General features: G+C 44.7%; 1 protein-coding gene and 2 non-coding genes across 6 annotated transcripts in view; all 3 read left to right on the forward strand.

Moving 5' to 3' along the window:
* The window catches only part of abr (active BCR-related), a 120607-nt gene that overhangs the window by 98859 nt on the left and 4343 nt on the right, over positions 1-17405 (forward strand). For 3 of the 4 annotated variants that reach the window (XM_022745761.1, XM_022745762.1, XM_022745763.1), the window contains 2 exons: positions 16665-16724; positions 17206-17315. In XM_022745761.1, coding sequence (XP_022601482.1) covers positions 16665-16724; positions 17206-17315 — 170 coding nt within the window. Of the gene's footprint in view, positions 1-7470; positions 7994-16664; positions 16725-17205; positions 17316-17405 lie in introns of those variants that run through there. The other variant, XM_022745764.1, reaches the window with a different exon arrangement.
* On the forward strand, positions 13528-13600 carry trnav-aac. The gene has a single exon. It is a non-coding gene; the product is annotated as a tRNA-Val (tRNA).
* trnav-aac lies at positions 16055-16127 on the forward strand. The gene has a single exon. It is a non-coding gene; the product is annotated as a tRNA-Val (tRNA).

Genomic DNA, 17405 nt, shown 5'->3' on the forward strand with positions numbered 1-17405 from the left:
CGAGCCTCCTCTCCTAACATGTAGGCAGCCACACTCACATTTGTTTTCTATCTGCACATTTAACCGTAACCTCCAGTTGCATAATACATCTCCATCTCATTCGGTGTCATTCAGCATCACCCTGTCGCCTCCCCCTCTCTGATGGTCCCATCTCCCTCCTCCCTGCTCATGTAATCTTCCAGGTGGCTGCCTCCAGTCGGCCGCGGGTTTACACTTCAGAGTGAATTATTCAAGCAGGTCGTCCTGTGAGGCCGCACTCTCCTCATCACTGGAACTGGGTCACACTGCTCAGATGTAACGCAGCCTTGTCCCAGTCAAGCAGAAATCACAACTTCAGTGGAGTGGGTTCACAACCAAATCACACTGAAGGACACGCAGGCTTGTATGAAGAAATCACACCCAACTCCCGTCTCCATCAGAGATGGTTGATGAAACACAGAAGAATGTGTCACCCCACCCCCACCCCCCCACCCCCCACCAAGACTTACTTCTTGGTTTTGTCCTATTTACTCAGATTAAACTAATATCCTGTCTGTGTATATCTTGTCCCACAAATGACCAAAGCTGGAGAAAGATACAGCAAGTGGGTGCTGTCCAGAAATACCTGGACACAACAATGATGTCTAAAGCTGCTGTGGAAAGACCTCGTATCATAACCTCCTCCTCTACTTTCTGCTAAAGGAAAAATAGACCCAGACACTCGGGATTATGTAGTTTCATGATGTTTTGGTGCTTTATTAGTACATTTATTATTACTACATTATTTTCTTGCCTTGTGCAGCTTTAACTCTGCTTTTCATTTTGGGTTTTTATTTAAAGCAAACCCAGGCTTTATCTTGGCTGAATTTGTATGCTGCAGTGTTTGCCAGAAATGGGTGGATCAGTTGTAATTAAAGAAAGTTCACTGTGTTGTTTAGCTGTAATTATCTTCACAGAGAAGGCTCTGTTGTTTAGTGAACAAATACACTTTGAGCCAAGGAACGACACATTTGAATTCTGCTGTTGATTCTGCGTCTGATGTTGTGTCTTGTTCAGCTGCGACTGTGCCACAAAGAGAGATCGACTTGATTGTTAAATTTCCAGTACGGGCCGACTTGTTCAGTGTTGCCCATGATTTACATTATTAGTGTGTATTCAGTTCTGATTTCACAGAGCATCGACTGTCTCCGTCCTCTGTGCGATTCAGACATCAGACAGAATCAAACAGACGCGGATCAACAAACGTAACAATCAGCAGTTATATCAGATGAGACGGACGTATAAATCGCTGAAGACGTGAAGAACAGCATGTACAGAGTGTGACCTCAGTGTTTGGGTGGAGGTTTATCATGCAGAACCTGCAGCGTTACTGCTTCAACATTTGCTCTTGCATCACTCTGCTTCTCAACCTCTTTTTGTGCTTTGTTTGCTCTCGCTCAGTTTATCTCTCTCTCTCTCTCTCTCTCTGTGTGTCCTTGCCTGCATCCAAATGCACATCAACAAACTCAAAAATACTCTAGTGAAAAAAACACAGCAGTTTTAAAAGGCTTTTCTGCTGAGCTGTGGCTAGATTTACCTGAAAGTCAATTTTAAGTCTTTAAATATCTGCGTGTATTCATGGCTTCTCGTGTCCTGGATGCTTTGTTTTTCCGCCCACTCTCCGTCTCTGACAGGAGACATACACTCCTCTTCTCATCCCAACCACACCCAACAACACACAACAGTCTCCAGCTACATGCTAATGAAACCTCCTCCTTGCGCTCCCTCTTGTCTTCCCTCCTCACTCTCCATCACCACTTTTGTTCCAAAGTGCTTAATAAGTGATGGAGCGGTTAATCGGAGGAAGATGCCCCCCACCCCCACCCCCCATCAGCTCAGATGAAAGAGAAGCAGGAATAATCTGTAGATCACCCTAAAGGGGGGGCGCGGCGCTGTGATTTCCCACCCTGCCAAACCCCCCCCCCCTCCCACCTCTGCACTCCCGTCTTAGCACTCCCACTGTACCCTGAAGGACCCTCCCTCAAATGCCCTCCACACACACACACACACACACACACACACACACACACACACACACACACACACACACACACACACACACACACACACACCTCTTTTCTTCACTCTGTTCCCCCTCCTCTCGCCTGAGCTTTAGCGAAGGCAGCGGGAAAGATCAAAGAGGAGGAGTGGGTCATCCCATAAACATACTTATAGAGACCCTTCAAATTAAATCTGATTGAATTATCCGCTCACAACATGACTTGAGGCTATCATTGTCACCCAGCCCGTCATGTCGGCCAATCACAGGCCTCGGAGAGCAGAGCACACATGATGAAAACACAGCACTTGTTATTTTTGATGAGTAAGTTAAATAAGCCTGAAGCCTCTTCCCTTTTTTATTTATTTTTTTATTTCATGGTTTTTTCGATACCAAGGTCCCAAACGTTCACCTCTGTTCTCACAGGGATTTACAGTGGGAACGGGGCCGAGCTGAGGCCTGGAATATAAATGCACTGACTCGGTTTCAGTGTTAGATCGTGTAGCGTGCTGCAGTGTAAAACCTGAGAACCAAACTGTGCATCCTGCTTCTGCCATGACGTGAAAATACAGAGAAACCATTAACATCTGCAGTTTGGTGGAGATCATAGTCGCTCTTTCTGGCTGTTTAGATTCACAGCAAAATCCCCCAAATATTCAGTTTTAAAGGAATAGTTTGACATCTCATTTTATCTCATGTTATGATACCTACTTCCTCTTTTTCCAAGCAAAGTTAATTGACTACCAGTGGACATGAGAACGCTATCGATCTTATAACTTGGTGAACAAAAAATAATCTAAATATTCCTTTAACAATGGAATATACCAGCCATCTGCCCGTTTTCTACAGGTCGGACAGGACAAGACAGAACATGAAAAAAGAGACTCGGTGCAGATTCCTGTTCAAAACTCTGTAGCTGTAGTAACAGGATGTAGTGTCAAATATTCCAGCTCCGACTGAGGATGTAATTTATGGCTATATTGCATCACACACATGGTTTGTGTCAGACAAAGGAGGAATATGGTGAAGGTCAGCTCCAACACATTTACAGGCAGATGTGCAGCCGCAGCGGCTCGTTACAAGGCAAACACCTGAATGTAGCCCGACTTCATTAGAGTGCCAGGACCGTCCCATATTCATTAGCCAGGCATGGATTCAGAGCTGCTCCATATTCATGTCGGAGCGGCGTGGTCGTTAAATTGATCATTAATTTATCTCTGGCTCTCTGTGATTGGCAGAGCAGTGCTGAAGCCTGCAGGAGCGGAGGCCAGAGAATCGCACAATCAACAGAATCACGGTGCTTTTCAGGGAGCGGCCGGACTCCGCAGATGGAGTGTGGAGTGGAAACCAGGACCTCGTTCAACACTCCCCCCTCCCCCCTTCTTGTCTGGTCATATGGAGCAGCTTTACGAGGGGCTGTGCCCACCCAGCCCATCTATAATTAAGAGCCAGGACTGGTCCTGATGTCAGACCATGGGCACTCAGTCCTGAACCATCTGTTCTCTCACCTTTTCATCCTTTATCTACATAGTTGAAATTAAATTCTAATACGTTTTCGAATGAAATGTCTTTAAATCGCCCTTTAAAATAACTGGGTGTTCAGTAGCTTGTTCCTCGGACCTTTGGTGCACAGATTTCCAGCAGCATGAGCTCTTTGTTAAAATGGAAGGAAAAAAAAGATCCAAAAGAAGACAAGAGTAGGAAACTGAATCAATCAACAGAAAAGAAAACGGGAAGCCAGCAGCCACAGTGTCAGGTGATCTGTAAAAGAGGTCTGAGTTCTTAGCTCCAAACATGGAACCAAAAACCAACTGGAGGATTACCGCTTTTACTAATTACTCTCTTTTCTTTCATGTAGTCTCCTATTCCCACAAGAACTCTTAATCTTATCTCCCTGTTCAACTCCCTCCTCCTCTCCTTCTTCTTCTTGCGTTTTTCCTCTTTTTATCATTCCCATGTCTCCCAAGCTCAAGGCCCCACGCAGTTCACCCTCTCGTACTGTTCATTTATCTCCACAGTACATTTTTATCTATGCGACGGCCTTTTTTTGGAAAATAAGGGGCCATTATTCCGCTCTTCTTACGCACAGCAAAAACCCATCCAACCAACAAAACCAGGGAGCAGAAATAGTTTGCTCTCAACGAGATTCAGACAAATATTATTGTGGCACATCGCTATCCTGTTATTATTTTATCATTTAAATGTCATGTATGGGGTAAATGTGGGTTTGGGTGAACTGTGTTCGTCTGTGTGCAGCCTGCGCAGATCTGCCAGGACTGTTTTAATGAGCGTGGAGTTGTGTGAACTCCCAGTATTCTGGGTTAACGTGTCTGTATGTACAGTGTGTAGGCATGGTCTTAATGCCATAAATGAGTCATGAGCTAACACTAGAGAGAGTGGAGCCCTGGGTATATGAATTTACAGGATGTGTGTGCTGGAGGAGTGCATACGTGTGTTCGCTCCGTGATTTTGTGGATGTGATGTGTTGTGACGCGTTGGACTCTGGTTGACCCGGTCGTATAGACGCCGTGAAAGCTGCTGCTACTCTAAAGTATCGCTGAGCTCCGTGTAACTGTGGCTGTTTGTAAATGGAGCATCCTGCCTGGTTTGTGATGGTGAATATAGAAGGGCTGCACTGCACTGCTCAGCATCTTTAGACTTTCAGCCTTTCTCAACCAGCAGCAGAAAACACATGGATGCATGTGCAGAGCAATGTTAGAATTAGTTAGAAGGGATATATATTATATTTATTTTATTTAATCTGACCTACATTTTGCTAAGATTAGCAAAGACTCGCCACCATCAGCTAGACTCCTGGGAGTATTTAACTGATGAGGCATTTTATTACGTCATCATATCATTTCTTCTCTAGTGGAAGCAGCTTTATAAACGGTGGCTCTTGCAAGTGTTGAAACCATCAGCTGATCAACAATTAATCAACAATCAAAACATAGTTAATCAGTGACAGTTTGATTGTGAAAATTATTGATCAAGTTAAACTCAGCAAAGAGTATCTGGTCACAGCTTCACATGTGAAGAGTTGGTTGTTTTGAATATTTTTTATCTGTCGACACAAAATAGTTAGATGACATGATCTTCAAATCTTAAAAAGGATTTGTTGTTACTGTTCAGTCAACTCAGCAGTTAGAGATGCACCAGTCTGACGTGATGATGCTGACTGAGAGAGTATCGGACTGATCCAAAATGAATTCATCTGTTGTCAGTTACATCCAACTCAGAACTTGGTGCCACACAGTGAGGTGCATCACGGAGAGTTGGATCAGTGCGTCCATATAAAGGAGAAATCAGGGCTTTAAATTCAGGACTGAAATGAACAATTGAAATCATTAAGGGATTGATGATTTTTCTGCTTTGCTGGACGCAGTGGAAGTAGAACTCTCTTTAAACATATGCAACAGTGAACATAAACTCAGTCAAAACATGCTCATCTATTTCTGTCTTCCCCTTCTCTCTCATCTCACCCAAAAATATCTCCTGTCTCCCCGTGGGTTTTTTTTCTCCTCCTCCCCCCCCATTTGCAAAACATGGTTTTCCCAGACATTCTTTCCAAGATGTGACGCATGGAGTCTGTATATCTCATAGCTGAAAACACTGGGAGCTAAAAATACTCTGTGGCGAGGGTTGGCTGAGGTCTCTCCTATATCAGCCCACCCCGCCTCTCCCCGTCAGACATGCAGGCTGCCCTCTCACCCCCCCCCCCCGGCCTCCATCACCACAGAATCACACACTAACCGTCTGTGTCGGACTGTCGCTGCTACCTGAGACGACTCATGATGACGTGTCATCTGTTCAGGTGTGTTCAGAGCTCAGGTGGACTTCAAACTAAGCACTGAAAATATTCACTTCTGCTTCCTCTCCTTGTAACTGCTGGAGTACTGGGAATTTATGATAAATCATCATGTAGAAGATCAATAATCAATCGCTTTAATGATCTTTTTGTGGCATCAGTGAGTGAATGTTTCCTTAGTGACTCAATCTGATTCTCATAGTAGAGAGAGGATTTGCAGAGGAGCTGTTTATTGTAGAGGACATATTTATGCATCTCACTTGCCGTCCTAGTAAACACAGCTGTGTCCCACCGTTTCTCTACATCAGGGAAATTTTATAACCTGTGTGAAAGAAATCCTTCTTTCTGTTGAGAGTCGCTAGTTCTCTGAAGAACCACAGATGCAGTAAGTCACGCAGCATGGAGAGAAGACCCTAACATGGTTGTTCTCGTCTCATACACAGTCAGGTAAACACTGCTGACATGAGGTTGGCTCAGTCAGTCGTACCTTCAGGTGTTAATCATGACTTTACAACGTCCCTTTGATGTTAACTTCTCAGCTGACTCTCAAACTCAAACAATGACACCGGATCAATATGTCATTTCCTCAGTCTTCTCTGTTGATTTCCCTCACCTGCTCCTCAGTCAGCAGGAACCCCTCTACCTGCCCGTGCACATGACTCTGAATCATAACTTCCACTCAGCCCAGCAGACAGTCTGCCTGACTGGTCCCGAGGTTTTAAAAGTGCAGCCTCGTGTCTGTAACCTTCTCCCCAGCAGAATATTTTCCCCCCCTGTTAATTCGAACGGGATGGGACGAGCTGGATGGAGATGGAGTTTGACAGGCGTACACCGACTCCCCGGCTCCGATCGATCCATTATACCGAGGAATACGCCTTTTAAGAGCAGCCAGCTCCGGCTGTCCTGGTGAATACAGATGGCGATTCGCTCTGCGTGTGTCCCAGGGTGAGCGAGCTGCGTGTGTGTCGATGTCTTTGACTGAGTCTCCAATGTCAACAGACGGACTCAGTGAAAAAGGGGTTAAAGCATTGTAGTGGAAAAATACACACACACACACACACACATTCACAGTGAGTGGAGGGGGAATGGTGGATCTGTACGAGTGGTGAGGAGAAGAGAAGAAGAAGAGGGTTTTATCTTTTATCACTTTTTAAGAGGATTTGACAACATGGAAGCTTTTTAAGTTCATTAGATTATTGCTGAGGTGATGTCTTTGTCTTATTTATCAGTCATTACCTTCCCTCTTTAAAGTTTCACACCTTCTCTACCTCTTCCTCCTCGTCACATTCCTCTCCAGCCACTTCCTGTTTGCTGACCAGCTCTGGGAAAGGTTGACAAGGGGTCAAAGCTCTGAACAAAACACAGCGCAACGTTCAGCAGTCCGTCGCTCCCTCCTTCTTTCCTCTCTCTCCCTCTCTCCCTCTCTCTCCTCATTTCTCATTGACTGTGTATTACTCCCTCCATCCCTCCCTCCTCTCTTTGGAGGTGTGTCCATCAACATCTGGAGAAGCAGGGCCGCTCAGTGACAACGGGAGCTCATTCACTCCCCTCCTCTCCCTCCCTCCCTCCCTCTCTCTCTCTCTCTCTCTCTCTATCTCTCGCTCTGCCTCGCTCCAGCGCTCTGTGTCTGTGTTTGCCGTTGTGGAAGTCAGACTGCTCAGCGAGGAGATGTTGGCGGCTGACTGTGGAATGAGCTCACAGAGAAAGAGGAACCAACGTGGAATTATTATCAGGCTCGTGAAGGAAGCCATGGCAGCATCTTCTTCTCCTCACCTTCATCACTCTTGTCTTTTCTGAAGTGAACATCAGCTGCAGGAGACTTTTCCTCTTTTTTGTTGGTGAAATCCCGGAGCTGCTCTCCAGCACCTGGTCCGGTAATCTGTGAGAGGTCGGTGAGGATCCATCCTCCCTCCCTCCCTCGTTGTAAGCGGCGCACTTCGTCCACCTGTGTTTTGGTGGGAGGGGGAATCAGAGGCTTTGGGATGACGGAGATCCTGGTGTCGGATGTAAACTTGAACTCGGTGTGTGAGCGCCTGGAGCAGCACTGCTGCGTGGACCAGAACCAGCACAATCTGTCCAGCCAGCCACAGACCCCCGTGCTCAAGAGGCACACCAACACCGGGGCCAAGCTATGGGGCCGCGTCCGCAGCAAGCTGCTCAGACAAAAGGTCTCTGGCTGACATATGCACACACACACACACACACACTCACTGTGTTTCCTCTCTTTTATCTTCTCCCCCTTTGCATTTGTTCTCTGTTATTTATCACTCTGTCACTTCCATCTGTTTGCTCTCTGTCTCTTTTATTTTCAGTGTGTCGCTCCATGTGCGCTCTCTCTCCCCCCGTGTCTTTCCATCAGCGCAGAGTTGACTATTGTTCTTATCTGATGGGTCTGTTGACTGCAGCACAGACCTGGTTAAACTGTGACCTGCAGTAACTCCCACCACAGCACAAACAAAAGAGTATTTTCAGAAAAACTTTTATTCATCCTTTTTTTTCCTCCTTAAATAATTTTAAATGTAATTAACTGCAATGGACACTTATAATATTTGTTACTAATGTTTCATCTTAAAGAAGAAGTGCTTATACTCTTCACATCAGGGCGTGTGTAGGGGATTGATCCTCCACCACAAATATGTTAATGAACTGATTAATAACACTAAGAAGGTAAATTAATTCCTCGGATACTAAATTTTACAATTTTACAATCAAGAGGTGAAAATCTCCGTCACTGTGGAAACCACCGTCTGTTGCTGTGATATTCTTCGTCCCTGTTGAGGTTCCTGTCACTTCCTGCCTCCACCAGCCTTTGTTGGTCTTCATTTGAAGCCACTCGTGATGAGTACATGGTGTTTCCAAATAAAAACCGAGCTGGTTATGGTTGTGTTTGGTATCAGACCAGCTCCCTCTGCTGTTCGTTTTTAGATAGTGTCCTCCTCTGGCTCCACTGGTCCACCGCTCCTCTGGCATTTGAAGCACAGATTCTTATTTTTCCTTCTCTGATTAACTGTCACATTCCTGAAACATGTGTCTGGCATGTTTGCATCTTTTTTTTTTTTTGCGAAGGTAAATCTTCGGCTAAACACATTTTTTCCAGTATTCTCATCTGCAGTTTCCCCACTGTGTTTTGTTACACATGATCTTTTGGCATTTCATTGTGTTTGCTTGATTCTTTTCTAATTCACTTGAGTTTGAGACCAAAATTAGATGGAAAACATAGCGATCACTGTGTTGTGCTATTATAGGATTGAGGTTCAATTATTGTCATGTGGTGAAAGCATTCAGGTTGGACTGAATGACCTTTGTGTTGAGGGATCTGTTACCAACGATGAGCACACACACACACACACACACACACACACACACACACACACACACACACACACACACACAGAGGTTTGTTATGGCAAAGTTTAAATGCAGGTTCTGGATCGTGACTCATGCGTGGGAGCAGGAAAGTGGTACCTTTCTTTTTTTTTTTTTTTCCTCCAGATGCTTTCTGTATGTGGAAGACGGAGAGGAAGCACGTGAGCCTGAGCTGGTTCTATCACAGCTCTGCACACGCAGCTACAACGGTGACTAATGTGTGGAGATATGAGCCTCAGGTGTATCTCTCTGTTCTTAGTTCAGTGTGTGTTTGCACGGTTATTCAGCAGTCTTCCTCATCTTCATCAGAAAGTGCATCGCCAGCGTTTTGAGCTGTAATGAACCGGTTCAGAATAAAGAATCCAAGTTGAGTGTTGGCTTGACCTTTGCTTCGCTGCTTTCCATTATTCAACAGGCCTGAGGACGGCTGACCGCTGGTTATACTGAGCGGGATAAAATGGGAATTACAAACTAAGCCCGGACTTTACTGCATTGACCCCGCAGGTCCTGTATTGATTCATTCCTCTCCTCTCTGTGCACAAAGACGCTGATGTCTTCATGTCAAAGAATGTGACTCAGGAGGTTTCTGTGTTTCGCTGCTGTCCAGATTTGGCAGCACTGCAGTTATTTGCATGTGATCCTGCCTCCCAGCTCTCCCACCTTGCGCAGAAATCCCCGGTCACTCAGCTTCTCTGTGAACACATTCATCCATTCATTCATTCTGAATGTCCCTTTGAATGGCAGCTTTTACGAGTAAACTTGTGTTGCAGTTTTTCTGTGCCCCGTCACCTTCAGATCCTATCAGCTCTTCTACTACGGCCCCCACCCTCAGCCCTGCATTTCTGCCTCTAGATGGTGGTGAACGCTGTTTGATGATAGAGAGGCGATGGTGTTAAATCATCTGAAACAGAAACATGTCGTGTTCAAAACGTACCTGAAAACAACAAAAACTAAAGTCTGAAAAGTCTTTAATAATGTTTTTATCTTTAAGACAGGTCAGGGTTAATGCAGTGAATATTTTTATTATATATTCACATTCAGACATAATTTCCTTTTTTATTCTTTTTGTTTTATCTATTTATTTCATCATTGTACAGCCTTAATCAGCTGTGCTCAAGTGGAAAATAGTTGGTTTTTTTCTAGCTTTATTTAGCTTTTTAAATTGATCAAATTTACTAAGAATTTGTCTTTAAATTCAATTTAGCGTTCTGAAACACATTATGAGGAGCAGCGACTTCCAGGGTTATTTTCAAAGAGTTATTGAAAGCTTCAGGGCATATTGTGTTTTCTGTTTATGTGCATCTGTGACATGCAGCGTGTTATTCACAGGGTGTTTAGAGGAATGTGGATGTTAAGGGATGCATGAGGGTATGGCAGCACACCGGGGATTTGTCCTCTCTCCTTCAGCCTTAAGCAGCAGCTAATTAAGACACAGTGTGATGAGATAGGAGGCTGGCTGGGAACAGTAATTGGCCTAGAACCAGACATAATGTATTGAATGTGTCCCAGCAAAAGAATAAACGATGATGAAGCTGTTAGCGGGTTGTAGCCGGTTTTGGCTGCGTGTTTAACATCACGTTTTGGATTTATTTTGGCCGATGACCTGTTTGCTGCGCAGGTTCGGTTTTATTTTCTTTGTGGACTTTCAGCCAGCTTAGCGAGGAGAACAATGGAGCTGTCGTGCCGGCTTAGCCGTGGAAGAGAATCAGATGCAACCATTATCATCCGCCCTCTGCCTCGCTCATCCCACCTCTCGCCCCCGCCACATTTTAGCCCACATACGAAATTATGCTCTTCCATTTGAGTATGTTGATTAGTGCAGATGATATTAGCGTTTCATCCCTTCCTCCTGTGTGCCTAAAATGCCAGGCAGTCCCCCTAATGGCCTTTTATATAGGCCACATAAATCTCCGTCTGTCCCCACCGGAGGGCGTAGCCTTTTATTGGCCCCAATCCATCCCCAGTGAGCGGGAGCTGCTATTGGTTAATGAGCTCCAGGAGACACGAGGCAGGTCAGTAAAGCGTTCTCAGGTTGATACCCACAGTGACCCCCTCGCCTCTGGCCCTTCAGCGGGCCGTGTGCAGGGTGGCTTTAATCTCAGTGGGGTGACAACGAGACATTAATCATGTAATTAGGCTGTGAGAGTAAAGAGACGAGGGCGCCTGGTGTGCTCAGCACATGCTTTAACAGTAGTCTGCGCTCAGAGACGGTGACTCCGAGAGTTACCACATGAACAGAGAAGAACTGTGTGGAATAGTCGAGGACAGTCAGTTTATGACTTGTTTTGCTGGTTTATTTCAAACTCCAGCTCATCGACACCCCCCCCACCCCACCCCCCATCCCCCAAAAAAAAATAGAATAAAGTACAAAAAACTTGGTGAAAGTTACATCAGCGCTGGAGCGAGACTCCTCTGATCATCGCACTGGCACCTGCTTCAAAACTCACACATCATACTTTCTCTTTAGCAGCGACAGTGATGTTGTGAACTCCACTGAGTAAACACACACGAGATGATCTAATGACGTACAAGCGGTACATGCTGTTAGAGGAAAAGATCACAAATGACCTGAATAGTGAGGTAATGAGTCTCCACAAGGGCTGACGGGCGAAACACCTCACCGCAGATCTGTCCAACACAAACATGAGGGTTCATCACATGACAAGCATGTGACTCAGATCCCAGTGTCTTGACAGCATATGTGAGTTTCTGCTGCTTTACATTAAATCAGAAATTTGATGGAAATGGAACAAAGCGGCGTTTGCATCTGTGTGATTATAGTTGAAGGCCTTTTAATGGGAGCTGAGTGGTAACATCCAGAGAAGCAGTGAACTGTTGTTTTTTTTATTTTGCAGAAAAACCTTAATCATCTGTTTTTACACCGACGTGTCTTTACTGAGTAAATTCACACTGAACGTCGTCCAAAACAGGAACAACATGGGAGGAAATCATGTGAGAATGGAACATTTTGAGGGAAGAAAAACCATGAAAGTACTTTTGAATGAAGGAAGTGCATGTGATTAACTCAAATTCAGAGCATTAAAGGGCTATTTCCATCTTTTTCTTCTTCTTCTTCTTCTTCTTACATGTAGGGTAACTCACAATTCTTTCTGCATCAGCGCTCTTGCTCACCCAGGCTGCAGGCAGGGTTGTGTTGCATAAGTGTAGTACGGATCTGTGTGTCGCTGTTTACAGGCCCGAGAAAAGAATCACAGAGCGCCTGCAGAGACGAAACACTACTCTGCAAATCACAGCCCTCTGCGGCCTGAAAACTCCCTCCGATTGGCTCGAACGGGGAAGTTAGGAGATGAGGCAACATGGCAACTGAGTCAAAGAGCTCACATGGTCGTGGTGACATCAGCAGCTGTCGAGTAAAGACGCTCTCACTGGTGCACGTTTAAACATTATGATTATGTGGTTCATGAGACTAAAAATAGTTGTGCGCTTCTATTGTATGGGGAGAAATAAACTGCAGGGTGATGTGTTAGCAAGGAATGAAAAAAAGGCTCAATCACTGCTCAAACAGTTCCTGTAATCCTTCCAAAACCAAGGAGCCATGCAGTTTGAGCTACGTTCTAATTAAAGCTCTAATAAAAAGCTTCCTGCAGCTGAATGAATATTTAATCATCCAGAGAGCAGCAATGGAAAAGCTGCGATGAAACACAAAGGACAAATTAAACAGAAATTCATTAATTTAGCATATCAGAAGAAGCAGTGTTTTGAATATTGTCGCCAGCATGCATCAACTCTCACAGCAAAAAAGGCCTAATTAAGTGTATAGGGATTTTATTATTAAAGGCTTTACACATCATTTCAGTGTCTGTTTGGCACAATGTCTACTGCTGTTTAAAACACCCTCACCTCCTTGTCTTAGATCTACATAAACCAGCACTAGGTTTCAAAGGGAATTATATTCATATGATACAGAATAAACAAGTATCCAAACTCCATATTTAACTGAAACAACATACGGTATGATATAAAATGCTTTTATTTGAAACGTATATTTTACCAAACCACCTCAGTCATATGAGCAGTAACTTGTAAAACACTGGGAGGATGATGGTTTATTTACTGCATCAGACCTTATTCATGGTTTGTATCGTGGTCACTTGGTAAAACCTGCTCCTTCAACCTGCAGGTGTGACTCTGCTGCAGAAGCACGTCTCCTGTGTGCTGTGCAGGAAATGTAAAGAGCTGCGGACCCCTCACTGTCCTGCTGGGTCAGTCTGTTGCTGCTGTCAGTCTCGTAACGGCTGCAGCAGCTTGACTCACGTCACTTGCTGGTGAAGGAGGGCAGGATTATATTGTGGGGGGGGGGAACAGCTGACAGCCAGTTCCCGTAGTGTAGTGGTTATCACGTTCGCCTAACACGCGAAAGGTCCTCGGTTCGAGACCGGGCGGGAACAGCATTTTTTTAATATCATGAGTTCATGGAGCAGAAGATGAAGTCACAGTAACACTGTTGGTTGTGCACGAAGAACCTCAGCCTTTGTTGTATGTAGTAATTTAAAGGCTAATAAAAATGTTAAACTGGCCACTGATGGCCCCAACAGTGACCCATTCATTAATCTTATTAATCTTATTAATCCAAACTCCTCAAGCACCAAACATACAGAAAACATCAATTTCTGCAGGGCCTACAAGTGGCAGCCACCGGCTTCCTGTTGCACATTAAGTGTTCAAACACAGAAGAAATGACGACACGAGTGTGTGAGAGCATACAGGCGTCAGGTTAGTGCAACATACACAGGGTTTAGAGGAAGTAAATAGGCAGCACAGCTACCAGCTGAGCCCCAAAACCTGGTGCACACACACACACACACACGCACACAGACACACACAGAACATTGAGTTCCCATTGAAACACATACATATTTATTGTATTCTATATAAGGAAAAGGCCGCAACTGGAATCCGTACAAATCAGTGTACGCAACGCTCCGCTACATGTGAAGTATTTCTGTGCTTCGCTTTGTTTTCCGGGTCGTATAAAGAGAGCTTTGACACCGCAGTGATGCGATCCTAATCTGAACCATATTAGCCTGAGGATGAAAAAATAAAAAAACACAAGACAGTTTCTGACTTTTATCTTTTCTTAGACATGTGCATGAACGCGCACACATACCGTAGATGCTCATGTGTTCGAAATCCCCTTCATGCAGCCCTATGAATGGAAATCTGTCACTGGATCTCTGGAGATGAAAGGGGACTGTGGGTCGTTATTAGGTCTGAAAAAGTCTAAATATACTGTAAATCAGCTGGAAGTAATTCTTTGAAATACGTTATTTGCAGTGTATCTTCTTTGCTTTGAATGCACCATTAATCCCTTGGTGTCCACATGTCCACCTTCAGACTGTGACCATGTCCGCCGCTGTCAGATGTAGATGAATATCACAAGCTTTATTTCTTTATTTTGCGTTCTGGGCTGTATTAAAAATGACTACCTTTCTCTCCCCAATGGTTCAGTTACCTGCTGCCCTCTCCCTGCTGCTTCCCTGCCTGAGACGTCACTCAGGATAAAACCTTAATCCTCCTTCAGCTTTGTTCAAACCAGCCGGCTCGACACATCCCCCCCAATAAGTCACAGTTCATCTCCAAGAAAGCCGTGTCTTGTCATGCAGCCCTTCCCCTGACGTTTCGTCCTGTTTTCTGAGCAGAATACTTTGTATGAAATAAGTCAGCCTGAGTTTGTTTCGTGCAGGCCTCTTTAGCCAAGCTGGAGTCATCCCTTTAAACCAACTCATTTCCCAGGAAAGGAACGGGGTGGGCCAAGTTCCCCTCTAAGTATTTTTTTAATAAAAAAAAAAAGAGCCCGGTTGAGGTTGGAGTTTCGAGACGGGTCAGGGAGTGTAACCCCTGCCTGTAAAGGATCCCTTTTTGTTTTTACAACCCTATTTGAGTACATTCATTTTTAATCAGGTTTTTTAGAAATTAACAGAGGGCAATAGAGAGGAATTAGGCGGGGGGGGGCGTTTTTGTTTTTTCAGTGAGTCTGCTACGAGAGGCGCCGTCAGCGAGTCCTGGATTTTTGCCCACATCTCTTCTTGGCAGTAGCTGTGTAAAGACCCAATTGCGGTGATTACCTGTCCCTCATCTCAAACCCAAGCCCTGCTGGGAAAACGAGCTTTAACGATAATAGGAATGCGTGAAACCGATGCCAAATGGCCTTTTTACGAGGTAATGAAATACACTCACTGAGAACTTTTAATGGTTGCAGCCTAATGCTGACAATAAGAGAAGTGTGCTGCCCTTGTGCTCATCCAACAATCATTATTTCCCTCTGAGGTGAGCACATGGACACGTGTGCTTGTAATGACATAACTGTGTAGTGCAGATGCTCAGACTGCCTGTAAAAAAGGCATTAGCTGCTGTGGCCTCCCACAGCAGGCGCACACTCCAGGAGAGTTGAAGAAACAACAAGCTGCCATCCTTCATGTCTCAGAGGGCATCATGGGACATGTGATCCAGACTCTGAGAATGTGTGTGGAGAAGTAGACCAAGTGTCGGAGCCAATTTGGAGCCCTTGTTGGACCTTCAAGAGACCGCAGGGGGCATGTGTGGGAAACATAAGTGGCATCACTCTTTCCCTAAGTGAACTGAGTGACTGTGGTTGTGAAGCAGCAGCAGCAGCAGCAGCAGCAGCAGCGGGGGCACAGGCGCTACGACAGCTCGACTCTGATCTGGGTTAGAAACATGGAGCAGCTTAAAGGTGAACTCTGGACTTGGATATTAATCACAAGTGTCTTCAGTCACCTTTAAACTTAAAGTCCGTTGCAGCCTTGCCTTTCGTGTCGGCCGCCCTGTGGTAATGCATGCCTTGAGGTTATGTTTGCAAAGTGGGAGGGGTCAGCTGTCAGCCAGTTCCCGTAGTGTAGTGGTTATCACGTTCGCCTAACACGCGAAAGGTCCTCGGTTCGAAACCGGGCGGGAACAGCATTTTTTTAACCTCCACCAAAGAGAGGAGGGGGTTTCTGTGATAAGCAGCAGCTGTTGAATTGGCTGTTCAGTCATTTCATGATTTACCTGCAGTCTTCCTTTAACACAGCAGTCCTGCATTTGCTTTTTGCTATCATCTCTCACACACCTCTGCTGCTTCCTCTCGTTTGGCTTTTCCCATTACTAGTTTCCCATTACTACTATTTTTTTTTTTAACATGATATGAATATCAACCAGCCTGTCTGGGAATCTGCACTGAGAGGGTAAAAACTGGCTTCCTTCCTGTGGTAAAAAATATTCCCCATGATTCATGTGGGGAAAAGAGTGTGGTGAACGTACAGGTAGTGACTCTCCTCACTTGTTTCCCATAATGCTATCATGCAGAAATGTGACTCTTCCGTGGTGACTAACACTGTCTGAAGATTTGATTAAGCAGAGTCTGGGGGAAATCTCCGTACGAATTTAGTCATGTGTCCTTATCTGATAAAAGAATCTTATCATCCAATATGTTTGTGTCTCTGTTGTGTCTTTCAGCTGGATCCTCAGACGGTGCAGTCCAAGAACTGGCACATGGACGTCATAGAGATGAACGGGGTGAGACTCTGTCAGAGATTAGATTAGTTTAGATTAGATTATGACACACACACTATAAATACTGTAATGAGATGTGTTATATTTGGCAAAGTTTGGCCATCTTTTCTAAGTCAGTATCATAACAGCACTGTATCCTCTTACAGCGCTGCAGGAAGTCAAAGTGAGACTGAGGTTAAGTGTTTAGTCCTGGAGACTGCAGGAATTTGTGCACACAGACATTTTTGAAAAGAGAAACATCATTTATAATCTAAATTTGAATTTCCAGAAAACAAAATCGGTTTGGCTGTAATGTTAACAATAACATCCAGATGTGAAATGATTAGTTTGAATGTGTTGGGTGTTGTAATTGTATCAGTGGCTCAGTTTTAAAGTTTCACTGTCAAAACCTCCAAATTACAACAGAAAGAGACAAAAAAAAAAAAAAAATCTGTTCTGGCTTCTGAGAGAAATGCAGTTTACTGAAGCTGTTGTTCATCACCAGATCAAAGTGGAATTCTCCATGAAGTTCACGAGTCGGGACCTCAGCTTGAAGAGAACGCCGTCCAAAAAACAGAGTGGGGTGTTTGGAGTCAAAATCAACGTGGTGACAAAGTGAGTGTCTTCCTGTTATTGAAATCAGAATGGACAAGCTAACAGGGCTAACAGATGCTAACAGATGAGATCTGTTTGTCAGGTCAACAG

The sequence above is a fragment of the Seriola dumerili genome, unplaced genomic scaffold (assembly GCF_002260705.1).
Source record: "Seriola dumerili isolate Sdu_G_001 unplaced genomic scaffold, Sdu_1.0 BDQW01000091.1, whole genome shotgun sequence".
NCBI lineage: Eukaryota > Metazoa > Chordata > Actinopteri > Carangiformes > Carangidae > Seriola > Seriola dumerili.